We start from the raw sequence: 18,097 nt of genomic DNA, 5'->3' as shown, positions 1-18,097 counted from the left end.
AAGCACCAAGAATGCAGAGCATCACTGTGGCAGACATAAGAACATAAGAGAAGCCATATTGGATCAGGCCAGTGGCCCATCCAGTCCAACACTCTGTGTCACACATCAGCCAAAAATACCAGGTGCCCTCAGGAGGTCCAGCAGTGGGGCCAGAACACCAGAAGCCCTCCCAAGGGCGTAGACTTTCTAATTTCCCGGGGGGGCTGGGCCAGAGGCATTGCTAAGTCATTAAAAGAACTGGGACCCAATATCATAGGGAAGAGCTAGTGACATCACAGGCCATGGTCACGATCTATGGAGATGGACCCATGTGGGATTTAGGGATGGGCTATGGGGGGGCTGGGGCTGGGCCAGAGGCATTGCTAAGTCATTAAAAGAACTGGGACCCAATGACATCATAGGGAGGAGCTAGTGATATCACAGGCATGGTTACTATCTATGGAGGTGGACCCATGTGGGATTTAGGGATGGGCTCCCCAGAAATTTAGGGAGGCCTGGGAACCGCCCTAGCAATGTCCCTGGGCTGGGCTAACCCCAGGAACAGTTGCCTTCTTAGCACACTGCTTAGAAACTTAGAAAGCCCCCCACACACCCCACACTGGTATAAGAACATAATATCAGGCCATACCACATTGCAATAAAGCCCCTACAACTGTATACAGAAATACTGAGCTTCCCTACCATTTGCCACAACTAGCCCACCACACAACCAGGATCAAGACTCCTAAGTGGACCAACAGACAGGCATACACTAGTTTGAGAAACTGAGTATTGCTCCCTCAAAGAGGCCAGGAATTCGGGTTGGGACAGGAGCCCACCATAGAGAACAATGGAAAGGATAGGGGCAACCTGTTTGGGGGCACGTAGAATTGGTCCCCTGGTCCAATGTTCTTCAAACATGGTTGGTATCTTGGGGAGAGGCTCCAGCAGCTACCCTGCAAGTATGGAGCCTCTCCCTCAAACCCCCTCCCCTCCAGCCCCCAGAATATACCCTATGTTTTCACCATTGAGTTCAATGGCCCATAGGATATAATGGGGCCGAAATTGACATTCGGCTGGCCCCTTTTCAGGCCCGGTGTTCTAGCGCGGAGCCTAAAAAGGGGGGTTGGGTGGCTCTGCAGGCCATTTTTCAGGCCCGGCACTCCAGCGCAGAGCCTGAAAAAGGCGGGGAGGGCAGCTCAGCAGACACCACCACCACCCCCCGCGGTGGTTGCAGCTGCCGCCATAACTTTTTAAAGAGCCCCTAAGGACAGCTTGGAGAGCCAGAATGACCTCTCGCGAGAGTTGGAATTTGCCCCTATGAGTCCAAGGCCACCACCCCGGGGCTCAGGGAGGCGAGATAACGTTTCGCCCCACCCCCCACCCCGCAGACGTCGCGGCTGCTGCCGAGAACAGCCTCAGCCAGGCAGAGACGGAGGAAGAGATTTTTCCAGGGGTGTGCAGCTTCGTGCACCTCTGGGAAGGTCTGGGTTGGCCCTGGAGGCCTAGCAGAGGTTGCTGGAGCAGCCTCGGCCAGGCAGAGACACGGGGAGGAAGCCGACTTACCCTCCTGCTTCTTCCTTGTTCTGGAACAGAATGAGGCTGGAAGCAGAGGGCAGCCGGAAGAAGGGGGTGGGGCTTCGCCAAGTGACCGCCCCGCCCCCCGTGCCTCTCTCCCAGAGCGATGTACCGGCGCACTCCGGCCAGATCCAAGGTCTGGTTACCCCTAAGTATTACATTGGTAGTGGTGGGGAAAAAAACCTTTCTCAATGGCAAAATGCACATACATTGGGGGGCCATTTTCCCCCAGGGGGCTTTTTTATGTACAGAAAGGAAACTGTAAGTAATAACTGGCTGTACTTTGGAAATGTTGTTTACTATTGTACAGGCAATGCTTGATGTTTTAATCTGTTGTTACTTTTACTGTGCCTACAGGGCCTGAAAATTTTAACTGCATTCCTTTTAACTACTTTTTATCATTGTTCTCTGCTAACATTTTATGTATGACATTTTAGTCCAAGATTCTAACGATCTTTGTACATTTACAATCAACTCTACTACTACTTTTGTACAAGAGATAATGTCCTAAAAATAAAAAGAGCCACTTTTCTCTGTGTTCTGGCAAGAAAAGACAACCAAGGTGTGGAAATATCCTGTTAGCATTTTATTTTAACCACACTAACATATTCCTCATCAAGAAGGTGGAAGAATCTTTACAAAAGATTCTTATAGATGAAGTGGGAGTTCTGATGTCTATCTGCAGTTTCAAATGCAGGCCCAGGGAGTTCAATATTTATTTTTTTAAAAGCAGTGCAATAATTATTAAAAACAAGGGCCATTTCACACCAACAAATAACATTTCCATTAATAATGGATCACATATCAAGATGGGTAGCCGTACCAGAAGAAAAGAGCAAGAGTCCAGTAGCAGGGTATGAGCTTTCATGAGTCACTGCTCACTTCTTCAGATCACATATGTAATCTGTCACAGGCAATGACTAGCAGCTGCTTCCCATGATGTGCACTCATCACACGCATAAATGTGACACAGTATACAGGGAGTCAAGCAATTTCCTACAGATAAGCATGCAGGAAATTAATCTTGTCACCCCTGAAGAGGAATTAAAACCAAGTGTTCGGAACTGAAGGCGCAAAACATCACCACAATAACTGCATTTATTGCCAAAACATAACAGGGCTAAGGACTAACAGGTGCATCCGTGAAGATGCTCTGCAAACAAGGTGACAATGGGCCTTTCTGCCTCACAGACTATGGGGTTGGTTTTCCTACCTGCCCTTCCCCTCCCACAGACAGAACCCTGGGAATTGTATTTTGAAGAGGCAACTGAGAATATCCTCATATAGACCCTCAGCCCCTTCGTAAAACTACAATTCCCAGAAATGTATCGTAGAATTAGAGTGACTCCCTAGAGAAGGAAAGGCACCCCATAGGAAGTGACCACTGCTGTTCAGAGACGAAGGGAACTCCTTCAGTGGACCTATTTTTGCAGCCACCTTTACGCACTGAGGGGGAGGGACTGAAAGGACCTCCGAATATCGTGCTGAGGAAACCCTCACACCAGCTTTGTGGCTTCCATGAATGGGAAAGGGGGGGACACAAAGAGCCAAGCCGGCTGTCACCTGCTGCAGCAGCGCCTCACGCTGGCGGCGCCTCTCTTCCTTCCGCGCCGCCAAACTCCGCTCGCTCTCAAACCCGGACGCCATGCTTGTCGGGGGCCAAAAAAGTACGATTGGCTGCTGCCGTAAAGCAAACCCGCCCCTATTCCCCTAATGCGCCTGCGCGGCCCCTTTAGACCGAAGTGACGTCAAAGCCGCGGGACGCTGTTCCTCGTTGTCCCGCCCACGCATGCCTGCTCTTTACGCCACAATGGGCACCGTTCTGCGTTCTCTCAGTAACGCCTCCGCGCTGTATTTGAATATGGACGTTGCTCGGCTGAATGGAGAAGTGCGGGCGGCAGTCGGGTTTTTTTTTTAAAGGAATACGACATTTTGTTCTTTTTTAAATACGTCATAAGGATAAATTATAACAAAGCTGAGGGAGAATGATTACTGCGGCGATCTCAAGGGATAAAACTGAGTGGAGTGGAGAGCCACCCTGAGCTCTTTGGAGGAAGGACAGGACGATAAACATGTAGTAAATAAAATCGCATTACTTTGTACCTGCTCCATCAGTATGAAAAGCTGCAGGATCGCCTGGCTACTCCAGTGGAAGCCAGGAATTATCTTCAGTCAGAAACTCAAAAATATGCAAGCGAAATTAAATAAGGTATCCACAACAACTGCAGTTTCTCCACCCAACATGGTGACAAAAACCAGCATGTCCCTGCCCTTTGCTACTCACGCCTAATTGCAGAAATGGAGAACAGCAGGCTCAGTGAAGTTTCTGGGTCTGACAATTTAGCACAGTGGTGAGGTGTCCAATCAGAATGTTGAAAACATGAGTTCAGCTCACTCCCTTGGAAGATTCTTACTACCCCCAACTCCTAAAACATGTTAATGTCATTGCTATGACTTTAAATACTATGGGCAGATATCCCCACTATTTTAAAACTGCTGTGTTTTTGTCTGTGTTGTCTCAGCCATGGGATACTGCAGTTTTTCTAATGAATACTGGATTTCAAAATACCCAACATGAGTATTTATGGACTGGTATTTGCCATAGTTTGGAAGGAAAGGCAGACTGGATTCCTAAACTAACTTCTCAGAAGTATCTTGTTCCAGCCTCTCAGATAAAGTTTAGCATAAAATGTTTTGAAGCTAGCAAGGTATCATCTCTGGGAATGGCTTTTCCTTTAATAAATTTCAGTTCTGCTGTGTTCATCTGTCCTCATAAATTCAGTGAGAACGGCAAGGGTTTTATTTCCAGCTCTGCCACAACCCAAGGAAACATTAATCTCATCTAAATTTAAGCAAATACTATTGGCAGTGGAAATCATGAAAGCTTTCTGTATTGAAAAATGCATTCTGCTTGATGTATTCAGCATTTTCTTATACCATACTGCCATCCATCTTTAAATTGCCTATGCAAATGCAAACATGTTACTTTTCCCTCTTAAATTTACACATATAAAATAGATCATCCTTGCATCTCAGCTCTGGGAAATTCCCTTTCTTTCATTTACTACTTGCTTGTTATGGAAGAGGGGCTGTGGTCGCTCAGAGGTTAAGATGCTGAGCTGCAGACTGGAAAGTCTGTAGTTTGGCAGTTCAAGACCCTAGTGCAGCGTGACAGAGTGAGCTCCCCTCTCAGGCCCCAGCTCCTGCCAGCCTAGCAGTTCAAAAGCAAGGAATTGCAAGTAAATAAATAGGTACCGCTTTGGTGGAAAGGTAACAGCGTTCCGTGCGCCTCGGCATTTAGTCATGCCAGCCACATGACCATGGAGGAAACGTCTTTGGACAGCACTGGCTCTTCGGCTTGGAAACAGAGATGAGCACCGCCCCCTAGAGTCAGATTCGACTGGCTTTCAAGCAAAGGAAACCTTTACCTTTATTGTTATGGAAGGGTCTATTATGTATCCCCATAAAAGCTAGCTTTCAAAATAGTTAAGCTAGACTTTCCCCCACCCTTGACATTTTCCTGTGAAACTAATCTTCAACCATCTCAACACTGAGGCTGCAGTGACAGGAGGAAGGTAAGAAAGTTACATTCCACAGGTGGAAATCCATGTGCCCATGGAAATGTGGCTTTGGATCCAAGACGTTAAAATGAACAGAACAAAACAAAAGCCAGCCAGAGCATAAAAAATTATTTTTATTTATTTATTTTATTAGATTTATTTACAGCCCTCCCCAAATGGGCTCAGAGTGGCGTACAAGAGTTAAAATAGTGCCATTTAAATAATTTTAAAATAACAATTTACACATAATAATCTTGTGTCATAAAATACCATACGTCTGTTCTTGTTAAAAGATAGAGGGGGGAAATGGCACTGCCTCTAGCATCAGGCAAATATTTCACTCCTCTTTCAAGTTCTCCCCCCCCTCAAAAAAAAAAGTTGCCAGAATAGGGCGCCTGTTCACAGGCTGTGAACAGTGTGGCAAAAATTGAATGTGAACCATTTGCCTCAGCTCTATGGAGATTCAGCCACAGCTTGGGATATGATTTGCAATAAAATACTGCTCACATTTTGTATTGATCCTACAGGCCACTGCTGCTGGGTACCATTATTCTTCCTTACTCTTTAACCAGACAATGCCAGTGAAAAGTACGCAGATGGAGAGTGATTTCAGCAAAGCGTACTTTATTCGATCAGGAACAAGACGACTTTGGCCGGCTCGCAGGCCGGCTTATATTTCCCGAGAAACCACCACCCAGAACACACCCCCACTTCCCAATAGGTTATTTAGAGTGGCCGAGAGTCCCATAGGCTCTCGGCCGGGAACCTAGTTCCCTGATTGGAGCGGGCTAGGATCCGCATAGTCCATTGTCTCTTGGAGCGAAGCTCGACGTTTGTCTTTGACCGTGTGGAGCCTGAGCCGGCCACGCGGTCTGGACTGGATACATTACAGCCAGACTGGGGGGTACAGAGAACAGCCCTCACTCTGTTTTAACTTCAGCCATTTCAGAGGTCATTACAAAAACTTCATTGGCTACATGATGATGTCATCATGAAGCTAAAACAGAGCAAGGACCATACGTCTGTTCTTGTTAAAAGATAGAGGGGGGAAATGATACTGCCTCTAGCGTCGGACAAATATTTCACTCCTCTTTCAAGTTCTCCCCCCCCCAAAAAAAAAAGTTGCCAGAATAGGGCGCCTGTTCATAGGCTGTGAGCAGTGTGGCAAAATTTGAATGTGAACCATTTGCCTCAGCTCTATGGAGATTCAGCCACAGCTTGGGTACAAATTACACCACACTACACTTATGAGAAACAGAGCCCAAGTTCAAACAACGTTATATCAAATAGCAAAAGTGACACAATGAAGGTGATCTAGATCAGTGGTTGCGTTCATTTCTGTTTAATCACCTATGGCTATATAAAATATGTTAAGGGGTTTAGCTAGCAGACCCTCTTTATTTCCTTTTGGATGTAAAATGTCCTAGAAACCCTGCAAGGGACTGTCTTAACAGAGAAAACAAAAACAACAAAATAATAAGTGGTAGGAAACCAAAGGGGGCATTATCCTAATTGCTCGCTTTAAACATCTTTTTAAAGTTTTAGTTTCATCTTTAAAAGAGGATGACGTTTTGCTCACTTTTTAATCTAAAATCCTTCCCACTGGGGAAAACAATCATGTTAATAAAAGACAATAGTCTCAGAAGACATCACTCCCCATAACTGAACTCCCAACAGGGAGGCATTAACCTTTACAGAGTGAGTCACCATTTCCCATTTAGCCGAGAGTTTTACGATCACTCTAATAGGAACTGCATGAACCACTGGTGATTTCTACAATGAGCGATTTCACATGACTCCCCAACTGCCTCGCTTGGTGCCGTATGTGAAATTTGTCACAGAAAAGACAATTGTCAAAAAGGTCTGGCGGGGGTGGGGGGGGATATTATTAAGTGTTTGCAGGAGAAACTTCCAGGAGAAAGCAAGATTTCTTCAGGCTGGCAAAGGTGGGAAATGCTGCCTTCTGTTTTGAAAGCACAGGATTTGTTTAAGGAAATGACAGCAAAGCTGAAAAAATAATGGGTAAATTCCACACACTGTGTACAGTATGAGCACTCAGTCTGCATCTCAACATTGTACTCCGGAGAGCCGTAAATGTCATAGCCCATGAGGAAAGAACAGACAAATGTGAGGGAGAATGCCAATCCTGAGGGCCAAAATTGACCCCCCTCCCATTCAATTCTTATTTATTTCAGTTTGCTTTTGAAAACAATCCTTTTGCCAGTTCAGTACCCTTTGTTTCTGAAATGATTGCTAAGACCGAGCTGGGAATATTTTAAGACTCGACAAAAGAAATAGATTTAGGCCCATGAGAGACTGTACACATATACACACAGAGAAAAAAAGGCAGAATGGTTATTTTTCTTTTTTAAACCAGTTACGTTTCCTGAAGCACAGAGTGCTAGCCTCTACGAAAGGGCTTCTGTTGAATTATTTTTCTTCCTCAGCTTTTTCAAGAAGGGCTTCTCCCCAGGCTGGTTTGGCAGAACTCTTTCTCCCTGGCTCTGGGAATGAGCTGCGGACACCTTTCAGAGGAGACAAGAAACGGCTAAGGGCCATTTCTTTAGGAAGGTTGTGTTCTTCTAGTCAGTCTTTCTTTTCCAAAAATCACACTTCCAGAGCAATAAACAATATTTTGTTTTGGGCAGTATCCAGTCCCCTGTGTTGTTACCAGAGCTACAACTCACTAGTGAGAGCCAGTTTGGTGTAGTGGACTCAGGGCTCTTTTTGTAGAAAAAGCCCAGCAGGAACTCATTAGCATAATAGTCCACACCCAACAGCAGGAACTCATTAGCATATTAGGCCACACCCCTGACAGCACAGCTTATTAGCACATTAGGCCGCACCCCCATGTTACCAGAAGTGTGCTCATCCAGCCACACCCACCTTTTGCTTCTTATTCTGTTTACCTTGTTTGTTGTCGAGGGCTTTTATTGTAGCAGGAACTCCTTTGCATGTTAGGCCACACACCCCTAATGTAACCAATCCTAATGAGTTTCTGATGTTGGGTGTGGCCTATCATGCTAATGAGTTCCTGCTGGGCGTGGCCAGCTCAGGAGCCAGCCGGAACTCCGTTCCTGTGCGTTCCTGCCCAAAAATAGCCCTGGTAGTGGTTAAGTGCACGGACTCTAATCTGGGAGAGCCGGGTTTGGTTCCCTACTCCTCCACTTGCACCTGGCTGGATGACTTTGGGCAAGCCATAGTTCTGGCACAGCTGTTCTTGAAAAAGGGCAGTTTCTGTCAGAGCTCTCTCAGCCCCACCTACCTCACAGGGTGTCTGTTGTAGGGAGGGGAAAGTTTCCTGCTGAATGTTATGAAGAAGGAGTTATAGTGATGCCATTATTATGGACTACGTTCCAGCCTTTCCTTTTTCCTTCTTGAAGTCTGTGCTCTCCTTGACTCCAATGCCTTTTTAAAAACAAAAAATATAAATTTATGTCCCCTTCATCCCTTGGGTCAGTGAAATTGTCAAAGTTCAGTTTTGAGGCCCTTTCCTCCCCACAAAATGTAAAATCTAGCCTCCTATCTTGCAAAATAGGCTAATGTGTCTCAGTAAGGCATTTTCTCCCACCCACATCCTGACCCATAACGATACATGAAAAATATTTTCCAATTGCTATATTTTGTAACTACAGTGTCCAAACTGCTGGGATTCCAAGGATATTCAGGCTTGCAATCACAACATCTACGTGAGGTGAATGTTCCATGTAGAAATACCTCTCTTTGTGTGGGATTATATAGCCTGCCTTCTCTTCATGCCATAGTTTGATAGGGCTCTAGTTTTTAGGGGGAGGGGTTTTTTGTACCATTAAAAGTAGAACTCTGAAGGGAAAGTGTTAGGTTACAGTGGAAATGTCAGACTAGGAGCTGGGATGCATAGATACAGATTTCTGCCAAGTGTGAATTCTAGTGTCAGTGCAGCAGTGTAATAGGCATACTGCACCTGTTCATTTTTAGTATGTTCCAGGGAAGGGGCCACATCTCAGTGGTGGCCCATTTACCTTGTAGGTCCCAGGTTCAAACCTCCTCTTAAAAGGCCCAGGCAATAAGTGATGTGAAAGGCCTCCACCTGAGACCTTAGAGAGCCGCTGCCAGTCAGAGCAAACAATACTGACCTTAATCGAGAGCCATAGTGGTATTGTGGTTAAGGTCAGCGGACTCTAATCTGGAGAACCGGGTCTGATTCCCCACTCCTCCATATGAAGCCTGTTGGGTGACCTTGGGCCAATCACCATTCTCTCAGAGCTCACTCAGCCCCACTTACCTCAGTAGGTGCCTGTTGTGGGGAGAGGAAGGGAAGGCAATTGTAAGCCACTTTGAGACTCCTTTGTGTAGAGAAAAGTGAGGTATAAAAACCAACTCTTCTCTTCTTCAATTCTTCTAATAGACAGATGTTCTGACACAGAATAAAGCAGCTTTGTGTCTTCCTTTCCCTTTCTGCACAGGTGTTAAAGGCACAATATCCATCTCAGGGATCTAGCAGCCCTACATGGTGATACTGAAAACTTTACTGTACACAGTCAGGAAAAAAAGCAATTGGATCCTTCTGCTTCCTAATTTGCAAGTCAGATGTCTTCAATACCTGGATAATGATAGAAAGACACGAGGCTGATCTGTTTCAAACTGTCAACAGAAACTTCAATTCATGCGTCACTGAGAAATTCACATGTTTTTCAAGCACATCTCTATACACAAGAGGGCGAGGCCAAAATCTCTACAATCCGGAGGGCAAAAGCCTCATACGTAAACGCTTTCACTAGAACATTTAAACAGATGGGCAAGAATTTCACACTCCAGATGGTTCCAGACACAGCTAGTCAGTCATTAATAGGGAATAATGCTAACGGCTCTGTAGAAGGTCGATTTGTCAAAAGAAAAGGTAGCCTTTGTGCTAAGAAAGATACTTTGCAGTGTTCTCAAAAGTAAATGGCACCTCCCCCCTTTAATAAGAAACATTTAACAAGAAACATTGGGGGGTGAATCTTTGCTGTAACCAAACAGAGATAATTCCATAACCAACCAACCAACCAAGCCATCCCCATTCCAGTTCTTTAATTTGTATGCAAGAAAGAAATGCTGAGGGCTTGGTTGGATTCTTTTTGCTAAATGAAGAATCTTCTTCATTCTCTGTGAATGGAAGATGGAATCTCAGGTTCCACCCAATACTCAACATCTGTAGAACACTTTCCATTGTTAAAAGCACTTGATGTATCATTATCATTTTCCTGTCCTGTAAAGCAGGTCTTTATTTTTAATTCACATACTGCAGATGGACGGCTAAGCTTGACGATTTGTGGTTACAGGGGTGGGGTCGTGGCTCAGTAGTAGAGCATCTACCCAAGTTCACTTCCTGGAATATCCAGTTGAAAATCTCCCCTACCCCTTGCCCACCCTTTCCCCGCAAGCACTCCATCACCTGCAACTTCGGCCACATGTGCAGCCAGCACCAGTGAGGAAGAATTGCAGGTCATGTACAGTGGCAGGTGCTCCTGGTAGTGGCACTCGCAGACACATGCACCACCCCAACACCCTCAGGGAAAGGATGAGTACACAGTGGGAGGTTTCAAGACTCAAGAGTGAGTGAGGAAAGGGGCTGTGTGGGTGGACCGGAAGAGGGGGCAGAGGCACTCTAAAACCTGGGACCAGCCCTGGCCTTGAATCTCAGTGAGAAAGGCAGACGATAAAATATATAAACAAATCGGAAGGTGTGAGTTAGATTCTCACATTTGAAGAGTAGCATGGCATGATGCTGGCGTTCCCGCCTCTTGAAGTCATGTTTAATGAGGTCATGTGAGGATATCCCAGAGTTCTCCATGCCACTGAAACTTGCCATGGCTCCTGTGATAGTCAGAGGCACGCTGGAAAAGGGAAGAGTGTTCCTGCCATCTCTACCTGAACCAGCCGTGCAGAACATGCAAGGTTGTTTGGTGAGAGAGATCGCGCCTGTCCCTTCCCGGTTTTCATGCCTCTCAGAGAATCCATCTACATGTTCAGAAATGTAATGCAGAGAACCGATTCCTCACCCCCACAGTTCGCCACGTAACAATTGTCACTTTGGTGAGAAAATGTTTAATTTTGCTCTCCGCTGGCCAATCTAAACCCGCCACTTCAGGTAGCACAAAACAGTTGGAAATACAGATTTCTTACTTAGGAATCTGCGGAAGGTGAAAGAAAACCATTGAGGTATAAATGGAGGGGGGGAGTGACCTCAGTAACATGCTTCCAGTTATAGCCAGTAAAAAGAAATTACCCATCCTCTTGCCAGGGTCACTTGAACAATAAGAATGATTAACATCTTGTAAATCCAACCAGAAGGAATCCTGGGCTTTTTTTTTTCCTGGGAGGGTCAGGTGAGTGGTTCAGTGTTAGAGCATCTGCTTTGCATGCAGAGGATCGGTGGTTCAGTCCTTGGCACATCCAGTTAAAAGGTTCCTGAGACTCTGGAGAGCTGCTGCCAGTCAGAGCAGGCAATACTGACCCTAACAGACCAATTAGGCTGTTTTATCACACATGGTGCAGCCCTTCTTGGACTGTACCACTTCAGGGTGCAGAAGGAGCACACATTTGAATGTTCCTCCACATGGGAGAGAGTTGTGTATGGTCTTTTCTGACCAAGCTTACTTTCCCAATAGGATACCATTCTTTCTTTCATAGTGTCCTTTTCCAGGAACATTTAAATGGGTGTATGTGAACTTTCAGTTGATATTATTGGGTTAAACCAGAGGTTCCCAAACTCATTTGGCCCACTGCCCCCTTTTCAGGAAAAAAAAAAAGGTACTCAGTGGCCCCCTGTACATCTACCTTCAAGAAGTGGACAAAAAGATGCCATTTGTGGATCTGCACCTGGATTGTTCCAGCCCACTTGGATTGTTCCAGCATCCCCGAGGGGGCAGTATTGCCCATTTTGGGAACCAGTGGGTTAAATGAAGAAACAAATAATTTGCATTGTAAGCACAGAAACTTTTTCACAGTATCCCCTGTATAGAAATATTGATTCCTATAAGCCCCTGCCTCCCCCCTGGAATGTGTCTTGCTGAACCCCTGTTGTGTTGATTTCCTATTGAAGCCAAATAGAGAGGTCCAGATGGCCTCTATTGCCATGCCATAAAAACATTCCTTCACACCTTCATGCTGGAAGCTAGGCCAGCATGTCAGAAACTGCACTGTACGCTATGGGAGTTGGGGTTTGGGGGATCACATAACTGCAGGTGTGGCCTTCAAGACAACTGACCATTCAGAAGGTGTTCCCATGGAAGCTCTACAATTGGGCACTCCCAGGTCTACTCCAATTGGCCCCTGGCCAGGGCTAATTGGACAACTGGAATTGCCCTATATCTGTTCATTCCCAATGAGAGGAACTTCTCTTCTGTTCCTGTGATCTCTACGGTTGTGTCTGTCCATCTGAGATGCTATGCTACCATGTGGCTCCTAACAGAGACAAAGGATTGCTTTGGAGCTGAGCACATGGCTACATGCTTGCACAAAGATGGGACCTAATGGACTTTATCACAATGGACAATCTTGGACTATGGATTCCTGAAGTTGGTAATTATGCATATCTCTAATGTTTAGTTAGGGCCAAGAGCCATAAGTTTTGTTATTTTGTAATCCTTTATAGTCTGTGCTAAGTCTGTACTGAATAAACGTATCTGGGTTTATAAATAGTGTCTGGATTGTGGTAACTGGACTTCAAGCTAAATCCTGTAGCCTAAACCACTGACCAATTGTGCTACCTGTATAAGATTAACTGCACACTCTGTATTGAGTGGCTAATGTGTAAAACCCACATGCCAACTGAGATTCTGGGGATCTCTAATCTCGGGTTGGTGAGGGATTAAGCTTAGAGATCCCTGGTGGCTATTGTGTTCTGAAATCCAGAGAGCCTACCTTTCTGGGTTATTGTGTAATGTATTGTACCAGTGTAGAGATCTTTCCCCTCATCCCTGGACTGGCCTGGGGGGCAGAATCTATACATCCCCAATTCTCCACATTTCCCAGTTAGGGGGGAAATGCTGTTCAAACAAATTATAAAGATGATCTGACTCCAAGGGGAACAAGAGAAAGAAATTTTACTTACAAAAATGGAAGTACATCTTACATGACATATTCATGTAGGGGCATTTAATTTATTGTGAACAGTTTAACTTCAAAAAAAGTTCAATTGCTACAACTCCAAGCCCATGTATGAGAGAGAAGAAGAGAGGTGCTATAGAAGATAAAACAGAAGGCAGCCAACAGCCAAAGGGCTCAACATCTAACTGATGAGAGGTTGGGACCAAATGCCAAGTGTACCCGAGTAAGATAATTCTCTTAGCCCTTTCCTTCATGCATGCAGCATTACAATATCCAACAGATATTACATGGAGCATCTTTTGCCAGCTACTGCAGCTGGATTTCCACTTCTGCAAAAGACTATTTTCCCCTGTGACACCAGACAATGGGAGAGCTTTGCTTGCACTCACCACATGAATTTTAAAATCTGCAACAAATGAGATATATGTGCAAATCCAGCCCCAGAAGCTGTACATTAATTAGCTGTGTGATTTGATTATCTGTGCAATAAGAAAGAAATTATTGCTCTTGTTAATGAAATAATGCTCTTGCTAATGGAATAATTTTAGATAAGTGAATCAGTACACTCATCACATTATCACAATGATGGACAGCATACCTTTTCCTCCGGCTTGTTATGAAACACTGCACTGGCCTAGAAACAAAGTGATTAGGATAGGAATGAACAAAACGTAGTCCTAAAAGGAAACCGTAACACAAAGGGAGTGGGAGGGAGGACAGATGGTGATCAAAGAAGCGGAGAAAAAGAACGCAAGAGTCACAACAAAAAGGATGAGATTGACCCAAATGCCGATATTGACATATTGGTAACTACTTCCTGGAATGGTGATAAGTTCTGGGGTCGTGGGACAGGTTTTGGTTTTCCTTGGATGACGGAGTGCTAGAGGCTTAAGGTGTAACTGGAATATATGCCTTGTTTGCCAATTCAGAAGCAGGCAACATTGGCTCCAAGATTCCCCACTCCTCCACTTGCACCTGGCTGGATGACTTTGGGCAAGCCATAGTTCTGGCACAGCTGTTCTTGAAAAAGGGCAGTTTCTGTCAAGAGCTCTCTCAGCCCCACCTACCTCACAGGATGTCTGTTGTGGGGAGGGGAAGGGAAAGGAGTTTGTAAGCCACTCTGAGACATCTTTGGGTAGTGAAGGGTGGGGTGTAAATCCAATCTCTTCTCTTCTTCTTTGTGCAGTTCAAAAGGTCATTTCAGCATTTGCAGAAATAAACAAATCCTTCCATTAATTTGAATTTTGGATAATCCAAATGCCACCCTGGTGTTCATTTCAAATTTTACTTGGAATTAGAATACTTTATCTAGATTTTGACCGTTTAAGCATTTCTCATACCAATCAGAGACTTTTAAAAACGGATATATTTCTATTATCCGATTGTCCAGAGTGGAGTTGCCAACTTTCCAACCCAGCTCTGCTTCTGTGCCTTTAACAGCAAACTGGACTACAGCTGTTTATTGTTTATCGCCCAGCTTCAAAAGTCCTTATCATGATGGTTTTCAGAGCATAGGGTAAGGGCCACAGAGAAGTTAATGGAACCTGGGGCAAAATAGCCTTAAGGCTTTTCTCTTCCACCCCCTCTCCAAATGTGGCAAAATGTGCCCTCAGGTTCCAGCCGAATTATGGTGAACCCATAGAGTTTCTCAAGGCAAGAAACAAACTCAGGTGGTTTGCCATTGCCTGCCACTGTGCAATACCTCTGGCCTTCCTTGGTGGACTCCCAATCCAAGGACTAATCAGGACTGAGCTCGCTTAAGCTTCCAAGATCTGGTGAGACTGGCCTAGCCTGGACAATCCAAGTCGGGACCAAATAACTTTGTGGGCAGTATTCTACTTTAGACTAGAAGGAAGGCTTCACATTTTGCTCAGTGGAGCAACAGGATTTAGGAGGTCAGCCTATTTAAGTACACAGAATATCAATGTAGTGAATGCCCTATATGGTTTACTATATAGTATTTAGTGATGATAAATTCATAGAATAGCCATGAATACTTACTTGCTAGGTAAGTAATTTGGGCTTCTTATTTGACACTGTAAGCTATTTCCCTGAAGGACAAAGGTTGGATGGATGCAACCATGTTTGTCCAGTAACCTTAGACAATATGAATATGTTGGGGGGACATCAACCCTGTGAGACCCTTGGGCATCTGTCCCCCACCCCTTTACCTCACATGGTTTAGTAGCTGAACGGGTCTGATTCCAGCTGGTATTTAGATGGGAGACCTTCTGGGAACTTTCTGTACACTAGATAGATAGATAGATAGATAGATAGATAGATAGATAGATAGATAGATAGATAGATAGATAGATAGATGATAGATAGATAGATAGATAGATAGATAGATAGATAGATAGATAGATAGATAGATAGATAGATGATGGAGACAGACAGACATGTGTGTGTGTCCATGCGTGCATGCACGCACCTGGAAGGCATGGTGACTTCTGGTGACTGATATTCAGAAAGGTGGCTGAATAAAGCCTGCCCCTGCCTCCCACCTCTGGTATTCCAAGGAGGTCTCCCTCCAAGCACTTGCCAGAGTCGACCCTGCTCAGCTTCCGAGATGTGATGAGATCGGGCTTCAGGGCTCTATACACCACCACGAGCTCCATGAGGGAAAAAAGGTGGGATGTACATTCAATAAATAAGAGCAGGCCATGGCAGGATTTCCCCCCCCTGCTCAACAGCCAAACCTGGTCCAGATAATGCTGGTCTGTGACAATCTAAATACAGGCTACGTTGGCACAACTCATAACTGCTGTCACTCACTACTGGGAGTATTTCCCGTTTTTCCAGGGCAGGACCACAGTAAGGCCATATTCGATGTTCAGAACCGCACTGGGGTTGCACAAACGTGTGACAGAGTTTTTTCCGAATCAACGCCCAACATGCTCTTGCAGCCTGAGGCTAGAACTTTCCTGGGCGTTTGCAACTGTGTTTCCAACCTACCCGAGCAATCTCTTGTTTGCTCACTGCCATGCAGAGTGATGGCTGTGCTTCCATGGTATATTTAATATCTACCGTGGTCATTTATTTTAATTGCTCCCGTCCTGGCTCCCATTCCACTGGGCTGACTCCATTTAATTGGCTGCCATTTGTCTCAGCTTCCCACTGTCATGCTCATTTATCTGCCGCCATTAAGCCTCTAGCGCAGCTGCATTAACCCAGTTCTTTCGCTTTGCGTCTCCTCCCTGGTCTTGCAGCCCTTCTGCTGGTTCGTATATCACCTCATTACACACAGCTCTCTTCTTGACCTTCAGGAAAGGCATCTTCCTAACTCATCTCCTCCCCAGCCCAACCAGGTTATCTATTTCCACTTCCACTTTATTGGCAACTTTTTGTGATCATAAATTCGCACACATACAGAGTACTCCTCACCAGGGAAAGGACATCACTGGCGACTGAAACCACATTTCCTGTCCCCCGTAAAGAAGGGATTCTCTATTCCTTGGATTCATCACCAACCAGAAGGGAACCTGCAACCAAAGGAGACTGAGACTGGGAAGGGTGGCCAAGAAGGAGCTAGAAAAGATTCTTCAGTGTAACGATGTGTTGCTGGCGACCAAGGTCAAGTTAATTCATGCCATAGTATTTTGCATTACTATGTAGGGGTGTGAAAGCTGGGCAGTGGAGAAAGCTGACAGGAAGAAGCTGGATTCCTTTGAAATGTGCTGGAGGAGAGTTTTAGGGATACCATGAACGGCCAAAAAGGCAAATCAGTGGGTTCTAGATCAAATCAAGCCTGAACTTTCCCTAGAAGCTAAAATCGCCAAACTGAGGCTAAATGGAACTCACTGCTGAGTATACAAGTTTAGGATTGCACTGTTAGTTTGCCCTTTCCTGAGGGACGATGTATGAATTATCCTAAAGGTGGATCCCTTTGAAATGTGCTGGAGGAGAGTTTTAGGGATACCATGAACGGCCAAAAAGGCAAATCAGTGGGTTCTAGATAAAATCAAGCCTGAACTTTCCCTGGAAGCTAAAATCGCCGAACTGGGGCTAAATGGAACTCACCGCTGAGTATACATGTTTAGGATTGCACTGTTAGTTTGCCCTTTCCTGAGGGACGATGTATGAATTATCCTATCCTACCCCCCTCACTGGCTAAGAAAGCCTCTGCTACCCTACTGCAATTAAGACGTTTGACCCCCAGTTAATTGCCCCATGCCTCTAAGCGAACCTGAGAAGATCTGGCATTCTCCCAGCAGTTCCTCCTGGATATTTCTGCACCCAAAGTAATTAGTCCTGCCCCAGTCGAGTCAAAAGCATTTTCGGTAGTAGCGGCATCTCTTTGGAACAGCCTTAGTGGCTATGTAAAGAGGGCTCCTCCCTCAACAAGCTTCAGGAAGCACTGTAGAGTCGTACTGTTTAGGAACGTGTTTAAAGGAGGCTTACAGATAGCAGAAGGCACAAGATAGCTTATGCACAAAATAAAATAGAATTAATGGGGAGGGTAGAACTTCTTATTGGCAGAGCATCACTAGATCTAGTTAAACACATGAGACCCTGGTGAACTAGTAGATGCCGACCTTGGTAGATCAATGGCTACAGTATAAACAGTATAAACATATCTTCGTGTATTAAGTTTTTACTGCCAGCAATATAGCACAAGCAAGTGCTAAACATGATTGGTAATTTCTAGCACCTGCACTGTCAGGTTTCCAGGGACAGCCTGTTGCATTCAACTTTCTTATGGTGAAGAATTTACAATGCAGGATTATCTCTTTGGGTGTTTTGCACTGCCATCCTAAACAGAGTTACACCCTTTGAAGCCCATTGATTTAAGTGGCTTACAAAGGGCATAACTCTGTTTAGGACTGCACTGTAGGGAAGTCTAATCTATGCTTTTTAGTGGTTGCTTCACTAAGCACTCCATGAAATTGCTGAGCGGTCGGGTTAGA

The 18,097-nt window shown here is 45.1% G+C and overlaps 1 protein-coding gene across 1 annotated transcript in view; it reads right to left on the bottom strand.

Annotated features, from left to right (window-relative positions):
- CWF19L2 (CWF19-like 2, cell cycle control (S. pombe)) overlaps positions 1–3,219 on the bottom strand; it is a 110,873-nt gene extending 107,654 nt beyond the window's left edge. The window contains exon 1 of the mRNA XM_015420889.1: positions 3,121–3,219. Coding sequence (XP_015276375.1) covers positions 3,121–3,204 — 84 coding nt within the window. The 5' untranslated portion in view covers positions 3,205–3,219. The remainder of the gene's footprint in view (positions 1–3,120) is intronic.
- Positions 3,220–18,097: the final 14,878 nt, after the last annotated feature.

Source organism: Gekko japonicus, unplaced genomic scaffold, assembly GCF_001447785.1.
Source record: "Gekko japonicus isolate JY-2015 unplaced genomic scaffold, Gekko_japonicus_V1.1 scaffold2509, whole genome shotgun sequence".
NCBI lineage: Eukaryota > Metazoa > Chordata > Lepidosauria > Squamata > Gekkonidae > Gekko > Gekko japonicus.
The sequence above is the reverse complement of the archived record's forward strand: the minus strand, read 5'-3'. Positions and strand labels throughout refer to the sequence as shown.